The sequence below is a fragment of the Phyllobates terribilis genome, unplaced genomic scaffold (assembly GCF_046119375.1).
Source record: "Phyllobates terribilis strain yellow unplaced genomic scaffold, ASM4611937v1 Scaffold_2__4_contigs__length_985480577, whole genome shotgun sequence".
NCBI classification, from domain to species: domain Eukaryota; kingdom Metazoa; phylum Chordata; class Amphibia; order Anura; family Dendrobatidae; genus Phyllobates; species Phyllobates terribilis.
Window position 1 is genome coordinate 378,179,231 of NW_027362762.1, and position 25,661 is coordinate 378,204,891.

A 25,661-nucleotide genomic window follows, 5' to 3' on the forward strand; every position below is an offset into this window, starting at 1 on the left:
TCTAAATATAAAAGCCCATGTCGGGTTTTCTTAATTCGACTTGGTCAAATAACTGGACCAAGTTCAAACTTCTATTTTGCACTGCAACCACAGCTGTGTCTGTGATTGCACTCCAGTGGGTTCAATAACCTTCTATGCGCATCCTGGGGGATACATACTGTCCCTGGTATATGATCCCCCTCACTGCCTTAAATACTCCCCCTCTCTGTTCAAACTTGTGGGTTTGAACACCTGTTACCATACAGGGTGCCCGTGACAGGGTATCCGCAACTCCCTGTGACTTCCCCGCTCGATGTTCCACTGAGAAAATAAAATTTTGCAGTGACAGGAACCATCGGGTGACTATAGCATTCCTGTTCTTGGCATTTCGCATCCAGACCAAGGGTGAATGGTCCGGCACCAAACAAAACTGTCTCCTGACAAATAATAGGGTAGGGATTCCAAGGCCCACTTAATGGCCAAGCATTTCTTCTCCACTACGCTATAATTTTTCTCTGCCGGGGTAAGTTTCCTGCTCAAGTAGGTGACCGGATGTTCTTCTCCATTCACCTCCTGTGACAGCATCGGTCCTAGGCCTACCTCCGAGGCTTCTGTTTGCATTATAAAGCCTTTCTTGAAGTTGGGGCTGGTGAGGGCTGGCTGTCCACATAACGCCAACTTCATGGACCAGAACGCTTCCTCTGCCTGCGGATCCCACCGAACCATGACCGACTTCTTTCCCTTTAAGAGATCGGTCAGGGGTGCCAATCTTCTGGCAAAATTGGGTATAAACCATCGGCAGTATCCAATGATGCCGAGAAACGCTCTTACCTGTTTAGTAGTAAGAGGCGGGGTCAGTTTTGAATGGCCTCCATCTTGTTTATTTGGGGTAAATCACGTACCGTAAGTACCAGGCTTCCTCGAGACCTATCGCACATTTTTTTGGGTTCGCCGTTAATCCCGCGGCTCTGAGTGAATCCACCACTGGTTGTACCTGTGACATGTGGGTATGCCAGTCGGTACTAAAGATGATAATATTATTCAAGTATGCTGATGCATATTTTTGATGAGGTTCTAACACTATGTCAATCAACCTCTGGAACGTGGCCGGGGCACCTTGTAATCCAAAAGGCAAGACGACATAGTGATAGAGACCCTCTGGCGTTATAAAGGAGGTCTTTTCGTTCGCCAACTCTGTTAGAGGTACCTGCCAGTAACCCTTGGTCAGATCAAGCGTTGTGAAGTACTATGCCTGCCCCAGTCTCTTGATCAGCTCGTCCCCCTGAGGCATTGGATAAAGGTGGAACTTTGACAGATCATTCAATTTCCGGAAGTTGTTACAAAAGTGTAAAGATCTGTCCAGCTTCGGAATCAACACAATGGGGCTAGACCACTCACTCCTGCATTCTTCGATGACTCCTAACTGGAGTATTTGTTTGACCTCAGCCGCGATGGATTGCCTCCGGCACACGGTACAGTTTCATTTGTACTCATACCCGAGGCTCGGTGACAATGTCATGTTGGATCACAGATGTACGGCCGGGCAGTTCTGACAATACGTCTGTATTCTGCTGTATCAACTTGCGAGCCTCCCGTCGCTGCTGTTTTGTAAGAGTGTTGCTTATCTTTATCTCTCCACCGGCCTGTATCGGCAGGTCCACAGACGATACGACTAGAGTCACCTCCGTAATCATACATTCCTGGTCTTTCCAGGTTTTAAGCAGATTGACGTGATATATTTGTTCGGGTTTCCGCTTCCCGGGTTGGTATACTCTGTAATTTACTTCCCCCACCTTTTCCCAGACTTCATATGGCCCTTTCCACTTGGCCATGAGCTTCCTCTCTGCGGTGGGCACTAATACTAATACCTGATCCCCTTCTTTAAAGGACCAGACCGTGGCTTTTCTATTATTCGCTCGGCTCTGCGCTGCCTAAGTATCCAGGAGGTGTTCCTTTACTATAGGCATGATCCAGTCTTGCATACTTGCCACATGTTCTATTACACTATTATGCAGCGTAGGCTCCTGTTCCCGTGTCTTTTTGGCTACCTCCAGCAGCCCCCTAGGATGCCTGCCGTACAATAGCTCAAAGGGTGAGAACCTCGTGGACGTCTGTGGTACCGCATGGACGGCAAACATTAAATAGGGCAGTAACATGTCCCAATCCCTCCCATCCTTGGAAACCACTTTTTCAACATGGATTTGAGGGTTTTATTAAACCATTCAACTAAGCCATCGGTCTTTGGATGGTATAGCGACATGCCCAACTGTTTTATTTTTAGCAGCTGGCATAGTTCCTTTGTCACGTTGGACATAAAAGGAGTCCCCTGGTCCATAAGGATCTCCTTAGGCAGCCCACAGCAACAGAATATGGCAAACAACTCTGGGGCAATAAGTTTAGCCGAGGTGTGGCGAAGCGGAATGGCCTCCGGGTATCGACATAATCTATGACCACAAATATGTGTTTGTAGCCACGAGCTGACTTTACAATGGGCCCCACCAAATCCATCACAATCCGATCAAAAGGTACCTCTATAACCGGCAGAGGTACTAATGGACTACGGAAGCTTGCGGTGGGTGTGGTCAGCTGACATACCGGGCAAGATTCACAATACCTCTGTCCCTCACCAAAAATCCTGGGCCAAAAGAACCGCTGCAAGATACGTTCTTGCGTCTTTATAACCCCTAGATGCCCACCCAGCATGTGTGTGTGGGCCATCTCGAGTACCACCCAACGATACGACTGAGGCACTACCAGCTGTTCCATGACCTCGTCCCGGATCTTGTCAACCCTATACAGTAAATCTTGGTTGACCGACATGCGTCCAAAAACCGCCTCTGGACCCGGTTGCTGAGCCACCCCATTTACCACTGTCACCCTTTTTCATGCCCGGGTCAGGGTAGGATCCTGTAGCTGATCTGTTCCAAATGTTCCCTGGGACACTTCCAGCTCTGGGATCGATGGGGTCTCCTCAACCTCTCCTGCCAATACCTCTAGGGGAAACCTATCGGGTTTACACTCTGTCCCTAGGTTGGGGACCCCTACGCCAGGTATCCCTGACTCGGGATCTTCGGGTTCCGCACCCAGACACATCTTTATCTTAATTTAGGACAGCTAAAAGCCCCCTGAACTCCATGTAGGGGCACTGCTAATCACCATGGCCAGTATTCTATTTGAGAAAAACCATGTGGCAGCATACATGGCACTTTACAACTAAATTACCATTGATGTAACCAAATGGACCCACTCACAAAGGAATGTCTACCTGACTAAACCCTTGCCAGTATTCAGTTCAATCTGAACTTGAAGGGTTTTACCAATGTGTCTTAGACGTCTCAGGCTATGTGCACACATTGAGTATTTGGTGAGTTTTTCACCTCAGTATTTGTAACCCAAAACAAGGAGTGAAACAGTCAAGAGGAAAAGTATAATGGAAACATGTCATCGCTTCTGTATTTTTTACCCACTCCTGGTTTTGACTTACAAATGCTGAGGTAAAATACTGACCAAGTACTCAATGTGTGAACATGGCCCAATGCTGGTGATTACTTTCCCTTGCCCTAAACTATATTAGAGTAGCCTACACTTTGAGGATTGCTGTTATCTAGTAGCAATAAGGCACCAGACAGTTTTTGCAAATATATTAGTGAATTAATGCTTGAGAGAGATTGTTACTTTTGCCATTTTGTGCTATAAATGTTTTGGAAACCATATTGACATTTTAATTGCATATAAAACATGGAAAGTTTATGGTCATATCAGCGCTGCAAGCTTGTGTAGAAATGTCGGATGCCAGAAGTATTATAAAATAACGGTTTCTTTCATTTTACTATGCGTTTCAAAGTGTAGCCCACTTCTTCAGGATTCCATCCAGAATTATGGTGGTGAAGCAGCAACTCCGAGTCTAAAAAGCTACAACAGTTTTGCATAAGCCAAAGCAATAACCTATTTGCTCATAGTTGTATTGCAAGTTGCTGATACGGTCCACAGTTGGTTGGCACTGCCATACTGTCCAATTCAACAAATGGTACAATCATTAGTTATTCGCTACATTAGAGAACATGTTACACCAATATTTTGTAAAAATGACTATGCACAGAAGCTCCTGGGCCCTAATGTAAAATCTGTGCCAGGCAGTGGTGTAACTTGAAGCTTGTGGGCTCCAATGCAAAATCTCCAACAGGGCCCCTGATTATCATGAGTCTGCAATAGTATTGGTTTTTTAATTTTGGCTAAAGGGACTGTTTGGGCCCTTTAGCCTCTAGGGACCAGGTGAGACTGCAATCGCTTCACCTATTATTGTTTTGCCCCTGGTGACCGGGCCCCCAACTACAATATGCATTTTATAATTCTGTTGTCTTCTTTTGTGACTGAGAGGCCTTTGTGCATCAAAGTCAGGGACACGACATATGACGTAACTGTATGTCATATGTCGTGAAAGAAAGTTAAGCCGTTGCCAGATGTGTCCAGTTTCTGTATGGGGGTTGGGCGGAAAAACCGTTGCCTGAGCACATGTTTGGCCATATATCGAAAGAAAAAGAGCTAACCTACACTTTTGAAACGTGATTTTACATGTAATGAAGGGAATTTCTGAATGAAGTGAGAAGTTTCCTTACGTTAAGTTACTAAAAACAGTGTGCCTCTTTCCAACCATCATATGCGAGAATCAGAGTTTGCATTAGTCATGTTTCTAGTTGCTGTAAGTGGGATTTCTGCTTATATCTATTGTACCACATCACTCTCCTGTACACATGTAAGATTCATGAAAAATACATGAATTAAGTGCCTACATTTTAAGAATAGCCTAAAGAAACTAATACCGAAAAGTATATTGAATTTTCAGCCAAATGATCTTCGGTTTCGCTCATTATTTACTATAAAAAGTTCATCCAGGTTGTACATTGACTTCTTTTATCATATAACACAATGGATGTATGTGCTCACACTATATTATAGCTCAGTAATTATTTTTTTATGTTGAAAAAGAGATCCTCACATAAAAAGTATGCAAATATACTGCACAGAACATATCCTCTGGCCTTATTGCACTTGCATTATGACTATTTACCTCTGAATAGAATTACTTATGATAACAGTGATTCCCTGATGCCTTGGAAAAGGAGATTGTTAAGTGAAACAGCACAATTGCAGTTACGGGTGTTTTAATATTTTTTTCAAGGTGTTTCAGGAAACTCTACTAGAAATCTAACTAGACTAAAAAAATTTTTTGCAGACTTCTGAATAAAATTACCATTGATCATGATCACTGTGAAATGTTGGAAGAAATTCTGCAATTTTCATTGGTACCAATTTTGGATTCACAAGATTTATTAATTAAAGAGTTTGTCCCATCTTCTATTTTCAAGCATTCACCATTTGCAGACTCCCAATTTCCTGATTGCTTGGGGGGCCGGCACGGGACAGGCATTACTGATTGACAGTTCAGGCCAGCAGCATTGCTGCTCTGCTGGCCTGAACAATGTGCCATTTGATTCTGTTATATGAGACAGCCTTGCCTCTGCAACATTGGAAGTGCAATAGGGCTGAAGCTGTCTGCAATAAGAAGCTGACTACAAGCTCTATTTATCCCAGCCGGCCACAATGCAGTGCTAACAAACTCAGTAGGAGAGAGCTTGTAAGAACTGAGCATGGTCCAGTAAGCAGTAAAATAATAATAATAATAATAATAACAATAATAATAAAACAAGCACATTGCAATCATAGAATATGGGAATAATCATTAGCTGTAACAGCTATGGAGTTCAAGTCCCCTCATTGTAACCACATAAATGCTATGGTTGTAGCTGTCAGTGGCATCTGATGGGTCACACGTTGCAGTAAAATGTCAGCAGCAATAAACACTTGCTGCAGATAGTGTGGGTAAAGCTCCTTTGCATATGCAATCCATGTGCCATCTATTTACAACAATTGGCACTATCTACAGGTACCAGCACTGTAAATGTATGGCTAAACAAAAACGCTCTACTTCAATCCTTTGCCAAGCTGACTTTGACAGTCAAAAATCTGCAATTTTGCTTCAATAAAACAGCAATTTTTTTTGTTGTTGAAAATGTAGTGTTTTTCCAGCTAAGTGTCTACATTCAAGATTAAGCATCAGAAAATAATATTGAAAGAGATAGCCATCGGGGTTTTATGAAAGAAAAAGCTGTCAAAGTATGCTAATTTGCTTTCCTGAAGATATATATTTATATTATGACATATAGCTACTTACCACAGTTATGCCATCATTTAACAATGACTCTCCAAAAATCATCATGTATAGCTGTTCATTGACAGATATTTCTTCAAAGACGGCAAGGACAGCCACTGGATCCACTGCTGAAATAAGGCTTCCAAATAACAAGCACTGCAGCAGAGAAATATCACTTAATGCAAAAGCTTCAATCTGGCATATACCATAAAGGGAAAGGCCAATGCCAAAAGCATTCATTAAGGTCCCCATTACTGACCACCAAATTATAGTTCCAATGTTGTCAAAAAAAGGACGTGTCGGTAAAAAATATCCCCCCTCAAGCACAATTGGAGGCAAGAGATAAAGGAAATAAATATCAGTCCTCATAGCGGGTGGAGATTTGTGATCTGTCCCAAAAATAATTCCGCCAAGTAAGACACCAATGGCAATCAGGATGCAGCTTTCTGGCATTATTGCTGGCAATTTGTGGTAAAGATGAAATCCTGAAGAAGAAAACAATTATATAAATGTTTTATAAGGGTGATGAGATAAATCCTAGATTTTTGACATTTAAGTATAGCTGTAAATACTACTGTAGGTTTTCAGCATTTTATTGTATTTTCATTCCAACTTATACCTGTTAGGGTATTTGCACATATGGAGTATATGCAGTGCTATGCGTGAGATTTCAAGAAATATCATGTAAATGGTGCTGAGAATATCCACAGCATACATTTACGTTGTGGCTTTTCCTCTGTGAGAGGTCTACAACAGAAATGCCCAATGTGCAAATACCCCAATATCTGCAATTTATAGGGAACTTATCAGCTTCACCAGGCTCACCAAACTGCCCCCATGTGTTTATAGTGCACAAGCCCCAGGGGGGCAGCGGTGATGCAATACCTACCCAGTCATCACTGCAACTTTGCAAATATCATGGCTGGCAGTCACCGTTGCCTCCCTGGGCATATGCATTACACCGATGAAGCCAGGGTGCGTACACATAGGCAGACAGAGATTTACAAAGAGCCAGCTATGATGGCGTTCTTGCAAATCATGTAGCTCATGCCCATAGGGTCATGGTAACATGATTAGTGGGATAATTAGTCTGGGGAAAATAACGCCGCTTCCCATGTTTAGTCACCCATTAAATAGTATATTACAGGCTAAGTTATAAAAACAATTTTATGGTGATAGACAAAGCAATAAGCCACCAAAAGAGACTTGTGTGAAAGTATATTAATGGGTAAATAAAGCCTTGGGGGCAGTTTGGAGGGCATGGAGAAGCTGATAGGTTCCCTTTTAAGAGGGTGTCACCTGTTTCATTTTTCGCATCAGTTACGATAAAGGCAACAAGCACACCAGCAAGTAGAAGTAGTACACATAGGGCATGTGTTGCCAAAGGGTCAATAACAGTTGAACACTTTTTGCTACAGAATTGCAGCAGCAGTCATATCGATTTTCAAACATGTCATTCCATTGCTGGGCCAAGGCCACTCAATCTTACCAATGCACTAGTTGTTTCCTTAACAAAAATCTATACTAGTGATGAGCAGGTCAATTTACAAAGGATCAAATTCAAGTCTAGGGTCCTAAAATTTGTAGGTCTCTGTGAATTAGAATAATCTCTGATGCAATTCACAAGGATAGCCCCAAAAAAATGCCTGGCAGCATTTCACACACTGCTACTGAAGACTGAGTGGCTAATGATTGCAGGGACGGTTAGGTAGGCTTCCCCGAAATGCCCTACAGCTATCACATCACATCGTCTAACGAAGTCAGTTATGAGGGCTGTCACAGCCAAAATAAAAGATGAGGGTTTGGTCAAGCAGGGTAATTTTTTTTAATAGCATAGGGACAAAAGTTAGAGCACAGTACTTTTCCACTTAGTGATAGGAAAAGGCATAATCTGATTGTGTTGTATTACCGAAGTATTGAAGCAGATTGAAAATGGGAGTGCTTGCCTCAGTCTGTGAGTAATAATACAAAGATTAATATAATATGTCGGGAAGACCTGTGGCTGTATAGCCACTTAGTGTGACTGTGAATTGATTGATTTGTGATATACCATATACAGTTGTGCTCAAAAATTTACATACCCCGGCAGAATTTTTCCTTTCTTGGCCTTGTTTCAGAGAATATGAATGATAACAAAAAAACTTTTTGTCCACTCATGGTTATTGGTTGGGTTAAGCCATTTATTGTAAAACTACTGTGTTTTCTCTTTTTAGATCTTAATGACAACCAAAAACATCCAAATAACACTGATCAAAAGTTCACATACCCTGGTGATTTTGGCCTGATAACATGCACAGAATTTGACACAAATGGGTTTGAATGGCTACTAAAGGTAACATCCTCACCTGTGACCTGTTTGCTGGTAATCAGTTTGTGTGCATAAAAGCTGAGTGAGATCCCGAGTGACTCCTGCATCTTTCATCCAGCCACTGAAGTTTCTGGATTGTGAGTCATGGGGAAAGCCAAAGAATTGTCAACGGATATACGGGAAAAGGTAGTTGAACTGTATAACACAGCAAAGGGATACAAAAAAATATCCAAGGAATTGATAATACCAGTCAGCAGGGTTCAAACTGTGATTAACAAATGGAAAATAAGGGGCTCTGTAAAAACCAAACCACGGTCAGGTAGACCAACAAAATTTTCGGCCACAACTGCCAGGAAAATTGTTCGGGATGCAAAGAAAAACCCGAAAATAACATCAGCTGAAATTCAGGACTCTCTAAAAACTAGCGGTGTGGCTGTTTGAAGATGCACAATAAGGAGGCACTTGAAGAAAAATGGGGTGCATGGTCGAGTCGCCAGAAGAAAGCCATTACTGCGCAAATGCCACAAAGTATCTTGCCTACAATATGCCAAACAGCACAGAGACAAGCCTTAAAACTTCTGGAACAAGGTAATTTGGAATGATGACACCAAAATTGAACTTTTTGGCCACAACCATAAACGTTACATTTGGAGAGAGGTCAACAAGGTGTAAGGTCTCTAATGGTCGTGTAGTCGATGGGAGGTATGTATCCGAGAGATGGCTGGTCTCTGTGATGTAACCTGGTGTATTTTCTCTAGTGCACGCATGCACTAAGAGGGTTAATTGGTGCAGCTGGGGGCCAGGGTACGGGTTGCTAGGAGAGATGTGCGGGTCCAGCAACCCACATACCTCACGTCTGGGTGTGGTGAACAGCCTATAAAATGGAGGCTGTTTGCCACATGGTCTGTGTGTGTGGAGGGAGAAGGCCTCCAGTGTATGTTTTGCCTCCAGACCAAGCCAAGAGACTGGACGCTACGCAAGCGCTGTGGTCACACACATCCAGAGACTTTGCTATAAGGACTGTTATCTTTGCTTTTGCCTGCACTAAAGGTTGTTTTGTTTGCATTTTCCTTTTGAATGGTTTAGGAAGCCAATAAATCACTATGGACATTTAAAGGAACATGCCTCCTGTTTGTCTCAAACCGCATGTGATTGAGTACCATCCCTACAAGGGCTATGACGAAAGGAACACCATTCCTACAGTAAAGCACGGAGGTGGATTGCTGATGTTTTGGGGATGTGTGAGCTACAAAGGCACAGGATGAATGCAGCACGTTATCAGCAAATACTGGAGGTAAATTTGCACTCATCAGCCCGGAAGCTGTGCATGGGACGTACTTGGACGTTCCAACATGACAATGATCCAAAACACAAGGCCAAGTCGACCTGTCATTGGTTACAGCAGAACAAAGTGAAGGTTCTGGAGTGGCCATCTCAGTCTCCTGACCTCAATATCATTGAGCCACTCTGGGGAGATCTCAAGCGCGCAGTTCATGCTAGACAGCCCAGGAATTTATAGGAACTGGAGGCTTTTTGCAAAGAAGAATGGGCAGCTTTACCATCTGAAAAAATAAAGAACCTCATCCACAACTACTACGAAAGACTTCAAGCTGTCATTGATGTTAGAGGGGCAATACACGGTATTAAGAACTGGGGTATGTGAACTTTTGATCAGGGACATTTGGATGTTTTGGCTGTCATTAAGATTTAAAAAGAGAAAACACAGTAGTTTGACAATAAATGGCTTCACCCAACCAATAACCATGAGTGGAGAAAAAGTATTTTGGTTATCATTCATATTCTCTGAAACAAGGCCAAGAAAGGAAAAATTCTGCCGGGGTATGTAAACTTTTGAGCACAACTGTATACAGTACAGACCAAAAATTTGGACACAACTTCTCATTTAAAGATTTTTCTGTATTTTCATGACTTTGAAAATTGTACATTCACACTGAAGGCATCAAAACTATGAATTAACACATGTGGAATTATATACTTAACAAAAAAGTGTGAAACAACTGAAAATATGTCTTATATTCTTGGTTCTTCAAAGTAGCCACTTTTTGCTTTGATGACTGCTTTGCACACTCTTGGCATTCTCTTGATGAGCTTGAAGAGGTAGTCACCGGAAATGGTTTTCACTTCACAGGTGTGCCCTGTCAGGTTTAATAAGTGGGATTTCTTGCCTTATAAATGGGGTTGGGACCATCAGTTGTGTTGTGCATAAGTCAGGTGGATACACAGCTGATTGTCCTACTGAATACGTAGACTGTTAGCTGCTTTTTTCTTGCCATAATACAAATTCTAAGTAAAGAAAAATGAGTGGCCATCATTACTTTAAGAAATGAAGGTCAGTCAGTCCGAAAAATTGGGCAAACCTTGAAAGTGTCCCCAAGTGCAGTTGCAAAAACCATCAAGCGCTACAAAGAAACTAGCTCACATGAGGACCGCCCCAGTAAAGGAAGACCAAGAGTCACCTCTGCTTCTGAGGATAAGTTTATCCGAGTCACCAGCCTCAGAAATCGCAGGTTAACAGCAGCTCAGTTTAGAGACCAGGTCAATGCCACACAGAGTTCTAGCAGCAGACACATCTCTACAACAACTGTTTAGAGGAGACTTTGTGCAGCAGGCCTTCATGGTAAAATAGCTGCTAGGAAACCACTGCTAAAGACAGGCAACAAGCAGAAGAGACTTGTTTGGGCTAAAGAGCACAAGCAATGGACATTAGACCAGTGTAAATCTGTGCTTTGGTCTGATGAGTCCAAATTTGAGATCTTTGGTTCCAACCACCGTGTCTTTGTGCGACGCAGAAAAGGTGAACTGATGGACTCTACATGCCTGGTTCCCACCGTGAAGCAAGGAGGAGGTGTGATGGTGTGGGGGTGCTTTGCTGGTGACACTGTTGGGGATTTATTCAAAATTGAAGGCATACTGAACCAGCATGGCTAGCACAGCATCTTGCAATGGCATGCTCTTCCATCCGGTTTGCGTTTAGTTGGACCATCATTTAGTTTTCAACAGGACAATGATCCCAAACACACCTCCAGGCTGTGTAAGGGCTATTTGACCAAGAAGGAGAGTGATGGGGTGCTACGCCAGATGACCTGGCCTCCACAGTCACCAGACCTGAACCCAATCGAGATGGTTTGGGGTGAGCTGGACCGCAGAGTGAAGGCAAATGGGCTAACAAGTGCTAAGCATCTCTGGGAACTCCTTCAAGATTGTTGGAAGACCATTTCCGGTGACTACCTCTTGAAGCTCATCAAGAGAATGCCAAGAATGTGCAAAGCAGTCATCAAAGCAAATGATGGCTACTTTGAAGAACTTAGAATATAAGACATATTTTCAGTTGTTTCACACTTTTTCGTTAAGTATATAATTCCACATGTGTTAATTCATAGTTTTGATGCCTTCAGTGTGAATGTACAATTTTCATAGTCATGAAAATACAGAAAAATCTTTAAATGAGAAGGTGTGTCCAACCTTTTGGTCTGTACTGTATATATTTAAAAAAGTCTGGTATACACCAGTCAATTATAACTGTGGTTTTGCTTTTCCACGGTAAAAAATCTCTATTATCCTGCTTTTGGCATTTTTTGCCGTAAAAAAAACCCCCTGTAATCATGTCTCCCTGATTGTTCAGACACAAATATATCTGTTGAAAATAGTTTGGTGTAGGCCAGAGAAACAGAAGTGTGGTTTTGCAGTTCCACGGTTCAAACCTCTGTATTATCCACTTTTGGGCCATTTGTATCTAAAAAAAACAGTTTGAGTGTGTCGCTCACTGTTCAGCCGCAAATATATATATGTAAAAAAGTCTGGTATACACCAGTAAATTATAACTGTGGTTTTGCTGTTCCATGGTAAAAAATCTCTATTATCCTGCTTTTGCCATTTTTTGCCGTAAAAAGAAAACTGTAATAGTGTCTCCCTGATTGTTCAGACACAAATATATCTGTTGAAAATAGTTTGGTGTAGGCCAGAGAAACAGAAGTGTGGTTTTGCAGTTCCACGGTTAAAACCTCTGTATTATCCACTTTTGGGCCATTTGTATCTAAAAAAAAACAGTTTCAGTGTGTCGCTCACTGTTCAGCCACAAATATATATATGTAAAAAAGTCTGGTATACACCAGTAAATTATAACTGTGGTTTTGCTGTTCCACGGTAAAAAATCTCTATTATCTTGATTTTGCCATTTTTTGCCATAAAAAAAAACTGTAATAGTGTCTCCCTGATTGTTCAGACACAAATATATCTGTTGAAAATAGTCTGGTGTAGGCCCAAGAAATAGAACTGTAGTTTTGCAGTTCCACTGGTCAAATCTCTGTATTATCCTGCTTTTGGCATTTTTTGCCGTAAAGAAAAACAGTAATAGTGTCTCCTGATTGTCCAGACACCAATATATCTGTTTAAAAGAGTCTGGTATACACCAGTAAATTATAACTGTGGTTTTGCCGTCCCACAGTAAAAAATCTCTATTATCCAGCTTTTGGTATTTTTTCCATAAAGAAAAACAGTAATAGTTTCTCCCTGATTGTTCAGATTATTTAAAAGAGTCGGGTGTAGGCCAGAGAAATAGAACTGTGGCTTTCCTCTTCCATGGTTCTAATCTACTTTTTATTACCCTTTTTCCATTGATAGTGTGAGTGTAAGCTATTTTACTTCCTTTACAATGGGCAAGGCGTGTGGCAAGGGACGTGGAACTGGACGTTCTGGTGATCGTGCGTGCAGAGGACGGGGCCGTGGCCAAGGTGAAAATGTGCCACAACCAACAGCCACATCTTCTTGCTCCCACTTCTTGACCGAATTACTAGGGAAGCACAGAACAACACCAGTATTGCGAACTGATCAGTGTGAACAGGTTATTATTTGGATAGCAGATAATACTTCCAGTTACCTGGGCACCACCAACGCCGGTCTGTCTTCCACACGGTCAAATCTTAGTAGCCGTGAGTCTCGACCGCAAACTCCTCCTCACCCTGATGCTCCTTCCTCCCACCATGCCGAGTGTCGTCAGACAGCAACTGATCCCACATTTGGACACTCTGAAGAGCTGTTCACTGGTCCATTTCCAGATTTGTGCCCCTCGCCTGCTCTGCTTGAAGTGGTGGAAGAGGAGATCCCATGTAGCGATGCCCAAATATTTGAACAGCCATGGTCACAGGAAGTCGACGCTGGCAATTTGTCACAAGAGGTGGACGATGATGAGACACAATTGCCAGGAAGTGAGGAGGAGGATCGTGGTGCGCAAGTGGAAGAGGAGGAGGTGGTGGATGATCTAGTAACTGACTCAACGTGGCAAGAGGACATGCAGAGCGAGGCCAGCAGCACACAGGGTGAGGGAGACAGAGTACCCCAACAGGCAGGAAGAAGCAATGTGGTGGCTGCACACAGAAGGCAGGCAACAGTTCCCCGTAACACCAACACGAGGGACTTTGCCAGTACAACCTGTAGGTCTTCCAGAGTCTGGAATTTTTTTAAAGACTCTGCTGATAACCCCAAAAAGGCCATTTGTACCACCTGCCATGCCAGCATCAGCAGGGGTGACAAAACTACCAGCCTGACTACCACCAGCATGATCAGGCACATGGCAGCAAAGCACCCGACTTTGTGGGGCGAACCCCAGGGTCCACGACCAGTGTCAGCGGGTGTCACCACTGCTTCTTCCACTGTTGTGCGTGCAATAGAACCCCCTGTTGTGTGTGCAAGGCAATTCCCTGTCCATACTGCATGCAAAGATGCCCCCTCCTCTCAGTCTTCACTTGTTATGGCAGTTTCTCAAGAAACAGCATCAATGTCCACGTCCCACCGCTGCGTTCAATTATCCATATCCCAGACCTTTAAACGAAAGCGGAAATTCGCAGCTAACGCCCCACAGGCCACAGTCCTAAATTCGCACATTTCACGACTGCTTGCGTTGGAAATGCTGCCTTTTAGGCTGATGGAGACGGAATCCTTCCGCAACCTATTTTGCCCGGTGTGTCATCCCCGCACTACACAAGCACGTGTCCCAAAACATCTGCCGTTTCCTCAACAACGCAGTTACTGGGAGAGTCCACCCGACAATGGACACGTGGACAAGTGCTTGTGGCCAGCGACGGTACATCTCCCTGATGGCACACTGGGTAAACATAGTGGAAGCCGGGACCCATTCGGACCTTGGGACGGAACACATCCTCCCCACACCGAGGATTGCAGGCCCTATGTCAGTCAGAGTTGCCCCCACAGTGTACAGCTCCTGCGCATCATCCTCCTCCTTCTCATGTTCAGCCTCCATCTCAGATATCACCACATCAGTTACAAGCTGGAACCACTGCAGTACTGCCTCCGCCAAGCGGCAACAGGCTGTGCTGAAACTCATAAGCTTAGGTGAGAAACCTCACACTGCTTGTGAGTTGTGGACAGCTGTGAAAGAGCAGGCAGATTTGTGGCTGAGACCGCTGAACCTACATCCAGGCATGGTCGTGTGTGACAATGGCCGTAACCTGGTGGCAGCTCTGAGGCGAGGCGAGATCACACACGTACCATGCCTGGCTCATATGCTTAACCTCGTGGTTCAGCGGTTTCTTAAATCGTACCCCGAGTTGCCAGATCTGCTCGTCAAAGTACGCCGCCTGTCAGCTCATTTTCGCAAGTCGGCTACAGCTTCGGCCGCCCTTGCTGTGTTGCAGCAGCATTTGCAGCTTCCATCACATCGACTGGTGTGTGATGTCCCCACACGTTGGAACTTTACCCTCCACATGTTGCAAAGGATTTATGAGCAGAAGAGATCAGTTGTGGAGTACCAGCTGCAACAAGGCCGTCGATATTCAGGTCAGACTCCTCACATAAGACCACAGGAGTGGACCTGGATGTCTGACATATGTACCATCTTGATAAACTTTGAGGAGTCCACCAAGATGGTGAGTGGCGATGACGCCATCATTAGCATCAGTTCCACAATGTGCTTCAGTAGGGTGCCCAGCAAGAGAGTCACAAAAACACTGAACTTCAGGAGGGCAAAGTTTGATCAGCTAAGGGATGCCCTTCACCTTATAGACTGGGATAGTATCTTCAGTAATAGGAGCACGGATAGAAAATGGGACATTTTCAAAACAGTCCTACATAGTCACTGTAGAAGGTACATACCTTATGGGAATAAAAGGGCTAGGAGTAGGAGGAAGCCAATGTGGCTAAATAAGGAAGTCAAGAGGGCAATGAAAAACAAACAAAGGGCTTTCGGTAAACTTAAACAAGAAGGCAGCGAGGAAGCGCTAATATCTTATAGGGAAAAAAACAAAATCTGTAAGAAACAAATAAGAATAGCAAAAGAGGAGACAGAGAGACTAATAGCCAAGGAAAGTAAAATGAATCCCAAACTGTTCTTTAACTATATAAACAGTAAAAGGATTAAAACTGATGGAGTTGGCCCACTGAAAAATAACCTGGGTAAAATCATAGAGGGCGATGAGGGTAAAGCAAACCTACTCAATAGCTTCTTCTCCACTGTTTTCACAAAAGAAAACAATTTATCGGAGGAAATGCAGAGTGATAAAGTAAACCCTCCGCTAAATATCACCCACCTAACCCAGGAGGAAGTTCAGAAACGCCTAAATAATATCAAAATAGACAAGTCACCAGGCCCAGATGGCATACACCCCCGGGTACTAAAAGAATTAAGTAATGTGATAGACAGACCGCTGTATCTTATATTCAAGCACTCTTTATGGACAGGGACTGTCCCACTAGACTGGCGCCAAGCAAATGTGGTACCAATATTCAAAAAGGGGTCTAAAAGTGACCCTGGGAACTATAGACCAGTAAGCTTAACGTCTGTTGGGGGTAAATTGTTTGAAGGATTTCTTAGAGATGCTATTGTAGAATATCTTAATGATAATAACTGTCTAGCTCCATATCAACATGGATTCATGAGGGATCGCTCCTGCCAAACAAACCTGATCGCCTTCTACGAGGAGGTGAGCTCACAGCTGGACTGGGGAGAGTCAGTGGATGTTGTATACCTTGACTTCTCCAAAGCGTTTGATACCGTGCCACACAAAAGGTTGGTATATAAAATAAGAATTCTTGGTCTGGGGAATAATGTATGCAAGTGGGTAAATAGCTGGCTGAGTGATAGAAAGCAGAGGGTGGTTATCAATGGAGTAAGTTCAGGGTGTGTCAGGGTTACTGGCGGGGTGCCTCAAGGGTCTGTCTTGGGCCCTATATTATTTAATATATTTATTAATGATCTAGTGGAAGGGTTGCATAGTAAAATAGCAATATTTGCAGATGATACTAAACTTTGTAAAGTAGTTAATACAGATGAGGATAGGGCACAGCTACAGGAGGATTTAGATAAATTGGGGAGTTGGGCCAAAAAATGGCAAATGAGGTTCAATGCCGATAAATGTAAGGTCATGCACATGGGAAAGAAAAACAGCTGTCACCCATACATATTAAATGGGAAACCGTTGGGGAAATCTGACATGGAGAAGGACCTGGGCGTCTTGGTTAACAGCAAATTAAATTGGAGTGCCCAGTGTCAGGCCGCAGCTGCGAAGGCAAATAGAGTCATGGCATGCATCAGAAGAGGAATAGGGGCATATGATGAGAACATTGTTCTTCCTCTGTATAAAGCGCTGGTAAGGCCCCACTTAGAATATTGTGCACAGTTCTGGGCTCCGGTGCTCAGGAAAGACATATTGGAGCTAGAGAGGGTACAAAGGAGGGCGACTAAGGTAATAAAGGGAATGGAGGGACTAGAATACCCAGAGAGGTTGTCAAAATTAGGCCTATTTACGTTGGAAAAGAGAAGGCTTAGGGGAGACCTCATAAACATGTATAAATACATCAGGGGGCAGTACAGAGATGTCTCCCATGACCTGTTTATACCAAGGATGGTGACAAAGACGAATGGGCACACTATGCGTCTGGAGGAAAGGAGGTTCCTGCACCAGCATAGAAGGGGATTCTTTACGGTCAGAGCCGTGAGACTCTGGAACTCTCTGGGAGAGGAAGTGGTGATGTCCAACTCACTTAATGAGCTCAAGAGAGGCCTGGACGCTTTTCTTGAGAACAATAAAATTACATCTTATGCTTAGTGATAGTTAATTAATCCAGGGATTTAATCTGACTGCCAGATTGGAGTCGGGAAGTGAATTTTTTCCTCAATGATGTAAATTCGCCTATACCGCATGTTTTTTTTTTTTGCCTTCCCCTGGATCAATGCTGCGGAATAGCTGCAGTGCACAAGAAATAGGCTGAACTGGATGGACGCTTGTCTTTTTTCAGCCTTATAAACTATGTAACTGTTAGAACTCTCCTGTTGGTTTTTTTCTTGTTTGCTGGTCACATGACCTTTTTTGCCTATTTAATCCGGCTCCGCCCTCCTGGCCTTGCTGGACTTCATTGTAATTACTACTCTTGAGCTAGCTTGGTGCTCTGTTACCTTTCTCTGTTAGTTTTGCTAGGTCTTCTGACCTCTATGTTCTATGTTGGGTGTTTGTCTTTTACTGCTACAATTTCTGCTAGGAGGTGTCCAACTTTATCCCTGTCCCTAGTTCTAGTAGGGATCCCTCCCTTGCATCTATAGGTCTTCGTACAGACCAGCTGAGGACTTTAGCGGGTCTGATCGCAGGATCAGGTTCCCCGTTACATCGTAGGGATCCAGTTTAGTTCTATTGTAGGGACAGATCTCCCGTCTTTCCTTAGTGCTTGTAGCAGATCATAACAGTAAGTCCAGCCCAAAAAAAAAAAAAAAAAAAATTTCTCTAAGGAAAGACCTCCAGTTTCCATCATGGTCTCGGTTCAAGATTTGGCTCAACGCTTGCAGGGACCCTCTCTGGAGGTGGCCGAGCTCCTACAACACGTGAGTAGCTGTTCTGGAGCACATTTTGTGGAGCCAAATGTATGTCTGCCTGATCTATTTTTTGGTGAACAACAAGATTTTTTTTCTTTTAAAAATGCTTGTTTATTGTATTTTCGTTTAAGACCCAGATCCTCTGGTGATGAATCACAGCGCATAGGGTTCATAATGTCACTTTTGCGCAAAGATCCTCAGGGATGGGCCTTTTCTCTCCAACCTAGTGATCCGTGCTTTAGATCAGTGGATAGTTTTTTTTCTGCTTTGGGTTTGTTGTACGATCATCCTGATCGGGTCTCATCTGCTGAGTCTGAATTGAGACATCTGAGGCAGGGATCAGGTAATGTGGAAAAATATTGTTCTCACTTCCGTCGGTGGTCTGCCCAGGTGGGGTGGAACGATTCAGCTTTGAAAAGTTTGTTTCTTGCAGGGCTAGGTGAAAGGGTTAAGGATTTGCTGATTGCTTTTCCCACACCTGGAAACTTGCAGGAGGCAATGCAATTAGCTATACGGGTGGACAGGAGACTGCGTGCAAGGGTTAATGAGAGTAAATCCTCTGCCATGTCAGCTCCGAGTCTTGAGAGGGTCTGTGCTGACAAAGGAGAGCCGATGGAGATTGGGGCGATGGCACCCCGCTCTCAGGAAAAAGACCGCAGGCTTTCTGGAGGTTTGTGCTTCTATTGCGGAAATTCTGGTCATTTCATTAAGAACTGTGTGCTTCGTATGAACAAAGAAAAAAAAAGGTCAGTCATGCACGTATAGCCTGTTTAAATAATAAGGGAGTATTACTATCTGCTACTACCGCTGCTCAGGAAGAATTAATTGAATTTCGGGTATTTGTGGATTGTGGTTCTACTCTGAATGTGATTGATGGGGGATTCTTGGAAAAACTTAAATTAAAACCTAAACCTTTGTCCTCCCCTATTGCTGTGGTTTCTGCTGATGTCTCTCCCTTGAAGAGTGTTACTCACAAAGTCTGTGAATTTCCCCTCACTATTAATGGTATTCATCAAGAGAATTTGGATTTGGTAGTATTAAATAATTTGCCTTCTCCAGTAATTTTGGGGTTGCCCTGGTTAAAATTGCACAATCCTGTACTGGATTGGTCTACCAATGAAATTAAGTCCTGGAGCCCTAAATGTTATGACAAGTGTTGTAACGGATGTATTGTTGCGGTGGAAAAAGGGGAATTACCTGTACCTATTCAGGATTTTTGGAGAGTTTTTTCTGAGGAGGAGTCACAAATTTTGCCTCCCCATAGAGACTATGATTGTACCATTGAATTTGTCCCTGGAGCGACTCTTCCTAAAACTCGTTTATTTAATCTTACTATTCCTGAGAGAAAGGCTTTGGAGGAATACATACAGACAAGCTTGACCGCCGGTCACATTAGGCCTTCCAAGTCTCCTGTGGCTGTTGGATTTTTTTTTGTAAAAAAAAAAGATGGCGGTTTACGTCCTTGTCTGGACTTTCGTGAGATTAATAAAATTACTGTACGCAATCCTTACCCACTGCCATTGATTCCTGATTTGTTTAACCAGTTAGTGGGGGCCAAGTGGTTCTCTAAAATTGATCTCCGGGGGGCATACAATTTGTTGCGCATGAAGGAGGGTGATGAATGGAAGACTGCTTTTAACACTCCTGTGGGTCAAGCTGTGCAGGAATGGCCTAGGCCTATTGGTTTGAAATCGATACAGAGGTTTTTGGGTTTCGCCAATTATTTCAGAAAATTCATAAAAAATTTTTCTATTATTGTCAAACCGCTGACCGATCTCACCAGGAAAGGTGCTAATGCGGTTCAGTGGACTTCTGAGGCCATTGAAACTTTTGTGTTTCTAAATGAGAGGTTCACCTCTGCTCCCATCCTTATGCAGCCTGATGTGACTAAGCCGTTTTTGGTTGAGGTTGATGCTTCTTCTGTGGGGGTCGGTGCGGTGTTGTCTCAGGAAAGCAAGGATGGAGTACATCCCTGTGCCTTTTTTTCAAAAAGATTTTCTGAGACTGAACTTAATTACGATATTGGTAATCGAGAATTGCTGGCTATTAAACTCGCATTTGAACACTGGCGTCATCTCTTGGAAGGTGCTGAATTTCCCATTCAGGTTTTCACTGATCATAAAAATCTGATCTATCTTGATGCTGCCAAGTGCTTGAATGCCCGTCAGGCTAGGTGGGCACTTTTTTTCTCGCGGTTTAATTTTTCCGTTGCTTACATCCCAGGTACCAAGAATGTTAAAGTGGATGCTTTGTCTCGCAGCTTTTCTCCCATGGTCAGTGCTGAGGAGGAGGAGGAGAGCATTTTACAAGAAGGTGTTGTGATTGCTGCTTTGGACTCCGTTTTGGAGGATGAGATTCTTAAAGCTCAGGAGAATGCCCCATCTAACACTCCCCATGGGATGTTGTTTGTGCCTAGTACCTTTAGGAGAGATTTGTTTGTTGAGTGTCATGAGTCTCGGTTGGCAGGTCATCCAGGAATTTCTGAGACCAAGAGACTTGAGGGTCGCAGTTTTTGGTGGCCTGGATGGCAGAAGGAAGTCATTAAGTGGGTGCGTCAATGTACTGTGTGTGCTAGATCTAAGTCTTCGCATGCTCCTGCTGCGGGGTTGCTTTGCCCTCTAGAGGTTCCTAGTGCACCTTGGACACATCTGGCTATGGACTTTATTACTGACCTTCCCCCCTCTGAAGGTTTCACGGTCATCTGGGTGGTCGTGGACCGTTTTAGCAAGATGTGTCACTTGGTTCCCTTCATCAAACTGCCTTGCGCTAAGACACTCACTAAGGCCTTTGTCAAGGAAATTGTCAGACTACATGGCATTCCTACTGACATTGTTTCTGATAGGGGACCTCAGCTCGTGGCTCGTTTTTGGCGTGCCTTTTGTGACAGGTTGGGAGTTCATTTGTCATTTTCATCCGGATATCATCCTGAGTCTAATGGCCAGACAGAAAGAAAGAACCAGGATGTTGAGCAGTTCTTGCGTTGCTTTGTGGCAGACAATCAAGAGGGGTGGTCTGAGTTTCTGCCTCTTGCTGAATTTGCTCTTAACAACCATACATCCTCTTCTGCTGGTTGTTCGCCTTTTTTTTGCTGCTCTGGGAGACATCCGTCTTTTGGGTCATTCTCCAAATTGGTATCGGCTGTGCCTGAGGAGGAGAGTTTTTCTGGTGATTTGGAGAGAGTTTGGACGGATGTGCGTGATAATCTTCAGGAGGCTAACAAAAAATCTAAGAGGTACTTTGATAGGAAACGGCAAGAGGTTTCGTTTGCTATTGGTGACATGGATTGGTTGTCCTCTAAGAATCTGCGATTGAGGATTCCTTCTAAAAAATTGGGTCCCAAGTTTGTAGGGCCCTTTAAGGTGCTTCAGATAGTTAACCAATCTGCTGTTAGGTTGGAGGTTCCTACCTCCTGGAAGATTAATCCGGTGTTTCATGTTTCTCTGTTGAAAAGAGCTGATGTGTTGGTTGGTGACGCCTCTGCCACTGTTCCTCCGGTGGTGGAGGACGGGGAATATGAAATTTCCCGCATCCTAAATTCTAGACGGTGTAGAGGGAGTTTGCAGTATCTCGTCGCTTGGAAGAGTTTCGGACCCGAGGATAACTCATGGGTGAGGGCGGATGATGTTTCTGCTTCCAGACTTGTCAGAGCGTTTCACAGGAGGTTTCCTGATAAGCCCGGGCCTAGGGGATCCGGAGGATCCTCTTAGAAGAGGGGGTACTGTTAGAACTCTCCTGTTGGTTTTTTTCTTGTTTGCTGGTCACATGACCTTTTTTGCCTATTTAATCCGGCTCCGCCCTCCTGGCCTTGCTGGACTTCATTGTAATTACTACTCTTGAGCTAGCTTGGTGCTCTGTTACCTTTCTCTGTTAGTTTTGCTAGGTCTTCTGACCTCTATGTTCTATGTTGGGTGTTTGTCTTTTACTGCTACAATTTCTGCTAGGAGGTGTCCAACTTTATCCCAGTCCCTAGTTCTTGTAGGGATCCCTCCCTTGCATCTATAGGTCTTCGTACAGACTAGCTGAGGACTTTAGCGGGTCTGATCGCAGGATCAGGTTCCCCGTTACATCGTAGGGATCCAGTTTAGTTCTATTGTAGGGACATATCTCCTGTCTTTCCTTAGTGCTTTAGCAGATCATAACAGTAACTATGTATGTAGCATTCCACTTGGTGAGTAGCCATGACGCCATCATTAGCGTCAGCATCCCACTTTTCTGTCTTTTGCAACGCTCTCTGCAGAGAATTAAAGAGGAGGCATTGCAGCCAGAGTATGATAAGATGGAGCAGGAAGCGGTCGATTACACACAGCCCAGCCTCATCTCATCCCAACGTGCATTGGGGGACAATGAGGGAGAGGAGGAGGAGGAGGAGGAAGAACAGGAGCTTGTATCATGCACTGTAGACGGTAGTACCTGTACAACTGTCATACAGTCGGTTCAGCGTGGGTGGCCTGAGGGCAGGGGGGATGAGGAGGAGGAGGAGGAGAGCATGGTCAGTCGTCATCTTGGTGAGGACACGGAAGTCTTGCCTGTTACCAGTCTGACACGCATTGCTGACTTTATATTACGCTGCCTTAACCGTGACCCTCACGTTGTCAAAATGTTGGGTGACAGTCATTACTGGTTGGTGACACTTTTAGACCCCCGCTACAAGGAGAACTTTCACTCTCTTATTCCTGAGGTGGAGAGGTCTACAAAAATGGGGCAGTACCAGAAGGCTCTTGCTGCAGAACTGTTAAAAAAATTCCCATCTGAACACGCTAGTGGCAGAGGTCACAGTTCGTTGACCAACCAAGGCATACAGGCGAGAGAGACGCAACTCCAAGCCAGCAGAGGCAGGGGAACACTGTCAACGTTCTGGGACAGTTTTCTGAGACCCGCCAAGCTTACAGGCCCTGAGGCGCGGGGTACTCTCACAAGGAGTGGAAAGTTTCAAAAGATGGTGAGGTAGTACCTTGCCGACCGTACCAACATCCTCCGTGATTCCTCTGTGCCTTTTAAATATTGGGTATCCAAGCTGGACACTTGGAATGAACTCGCTCTGTACGCCTTGGAGGTCCTGGCCTGCCCTGCCGCTAGCATGTTATCGGAACGTGTTTTTAGTGCCGCTGGGGGAATTATAACTGATAAGCGCACTCGCCTGTCAACTGACAATGCTGACAAGCTGACCCTTATCAAAATGAACAAGGGCTGGAATGGGCCAGACTTCTCATCACCACCAAATGACAGCAGAGTAACATAAAGTCAAATCCACTGTGTTATTTCGGGAGGTGTATTCACATGCACCGCTTCACACCCACACATGGGTATACGCTTCCTCATTTCGGCTGTTTTATGTTCTTCTCCTTATCCTCAGCCTCCACCACCACTATACCACTAGGGTGACTGTGGTCCGTGTTGCCATTATTGAAAGTTCCTCCGTCCTTATTTTTGTCATCTTTTGCTTGGAAGGCATAGGCAAAGACTATGAGAGACCCACTCCCCTATAATGGGAATAATGTTTGTAATGTGCTGTACTGCATGACTCTTGAAAGGGGCATTGCAAGTTCCTCCGTCCTAATTTTTGGCAGCTTTTGCTTGGAAGGCATAGGCAAAGACTATGGGAGACCCACTCCCCAATAATGTGAATAATGATTGTAATATACTGTACTGCATGGCTCTTGTAAGGAGCATTGCAAGTTCCTCCGTCCTAATTTTTGGCAGCTTTTGCTTGGAAGGCATAGGCAAAGACTATGGGAGACCCACTCCCCAATAATGGGAATAATGTTTGTAATATGCTGTACTGCATGGCTCCTGTAAGGGGCATTGCAAGTTCCTCCGTCCTAATTTTTGGCAGCTTTTGCTTGGAAGGCATTGGCAAAAACTATGGGAGACCCACTCCCCAATAATGGGAATAATGTTTGTAATATGCTGTACTGCATGGCTCTTGTAAGGGGCATTGCAAGTTCCTCCGTCCTAATTTTTGGCAGCTTTTGCTTGGAAGGCATTGGCAAAAACTATGGGAGACCCACTCCCCAATAATGGGAATAATGTTTATAATATGCTGTACTGCATGGCTCTTGTATGGGGCATTGCTAGTTCCTCCGTCCTAATTTTTGGCAGCTTTTGCTTGGAAGGCATAGGCAAAGACTATGGGAGACCCACTCCCCAAATATGGGAATAATGTTTGTAATATGCTGTACTGTATGGCTCAAGTAAGGGGCATTTAAACCATCTTGTTAAGCTACTGGGACCTCCACGTCTCTTCCAAGGGGCAGTAAAACCGTCTTGTTAAGCTACTGGGACCTCCACGTCTCTTCCGAGGGGCATTAAAACCATCTTGTTAAGCTACTGGGACCTCCACGTCTCTTCCAAGGGGCATTGAAACCGTCTTGTTAAGCTACTGGGACCTACACGTCTCTTCCGAGGGGCATTAAAACCGTCTTGTTAAGCTACTGTGACCTCCACCACTTTTCCAAGGGGCATTAAAACCGTCTTGTTAAGCTACTGGGACCTCCACGTCTCTTCCAAGGGGCATTAAAACTGTCTTGTTAAGCTACTGGGACCTCCACGTCTCTTCCGAGGGGCATTAAAAGCGTCTTGTTAAGCTACTGCGACCTCCACGTCTCTTCAAAGGGGCATTAAAACCATTTGTTAAGCTACTGGGACCTCCACGTCTCTTCGGAGGGGCATTAAAACCGTCTTGTTAAGCTACTGTGACCTCCACATCTCTTCCAAGGGGCATTAAAACCGTCTTGTTAAGCTACTGGGACCTCCACGTCTCTTCCGAGTGGCATTAAAACCGTCTTGTTAAGCTACTGGGACCTCCACGTCTCTTCCGAGGGGCATTAAAACCGTCTAGTTAAGCTACTGTGACCTCCACCACTTTTCAAAGGGGCATTAAAACCATCTTGTTAAGCTACTGGGACCTCCACTTCTCTTCCGAGGGGCATTAAAACCGTCTTGTTAAGCTACTGGGACCTCCACGTCCCTTCCGAGGGGCATTAAAACCATCTTGTTAAGCTACTGTGACCTCCACCACTTTTCCAAGGGGCATTATAACCGTCTTGTTAAGCCACTGTGACCTCCAGGTCTCTTCCAAGGGACATTAAAACTGTCTTCTTAAGCTACTGGGACCTCCACGTCTCTTTCGAGGGGCATTGAAAGCGTCTTGTTAAGCTACTGGGACCTCCACGTCTCTTCCGAGGGGCATTGAAAGCATCTTGTTAAGCTACTGGGACCTCCACGTCTCTTGCGAGGGGCATTAAAACTGTCTTGTTAAGCTACTGGGACCTCCACGTCTCTTCCGAGGGGCATTAAAAGCGTCTTGTTAAGCTACTGCGACCTCC

The 25,661-nt window shown here is 44.3% G+C and overlaps 1 protein-coding gene across 1 annotated transcript in view; it reads right to left on the reverse strand.

The window, feature by feature from the left end:
- Positions 1 to 25,661, reverse strand: part of SLC9A4 (solute carrier family 9 member A4) — a 356,947-nt gene that overhangs the window by 103,339 nt on the left and 227,947 nt on the right. Inside the window, exon 2 of the mRNA XM_073664760.1 lies at positions 6,212 to 6,675. Coding sequence (XP_073520861.1) covers positions 6,212 to 6,675 — 464 coding nt within the window. The remainder of the gene's footprint in view (positions 1 to 6,211; positions 6,676 to 25,661) is intronic.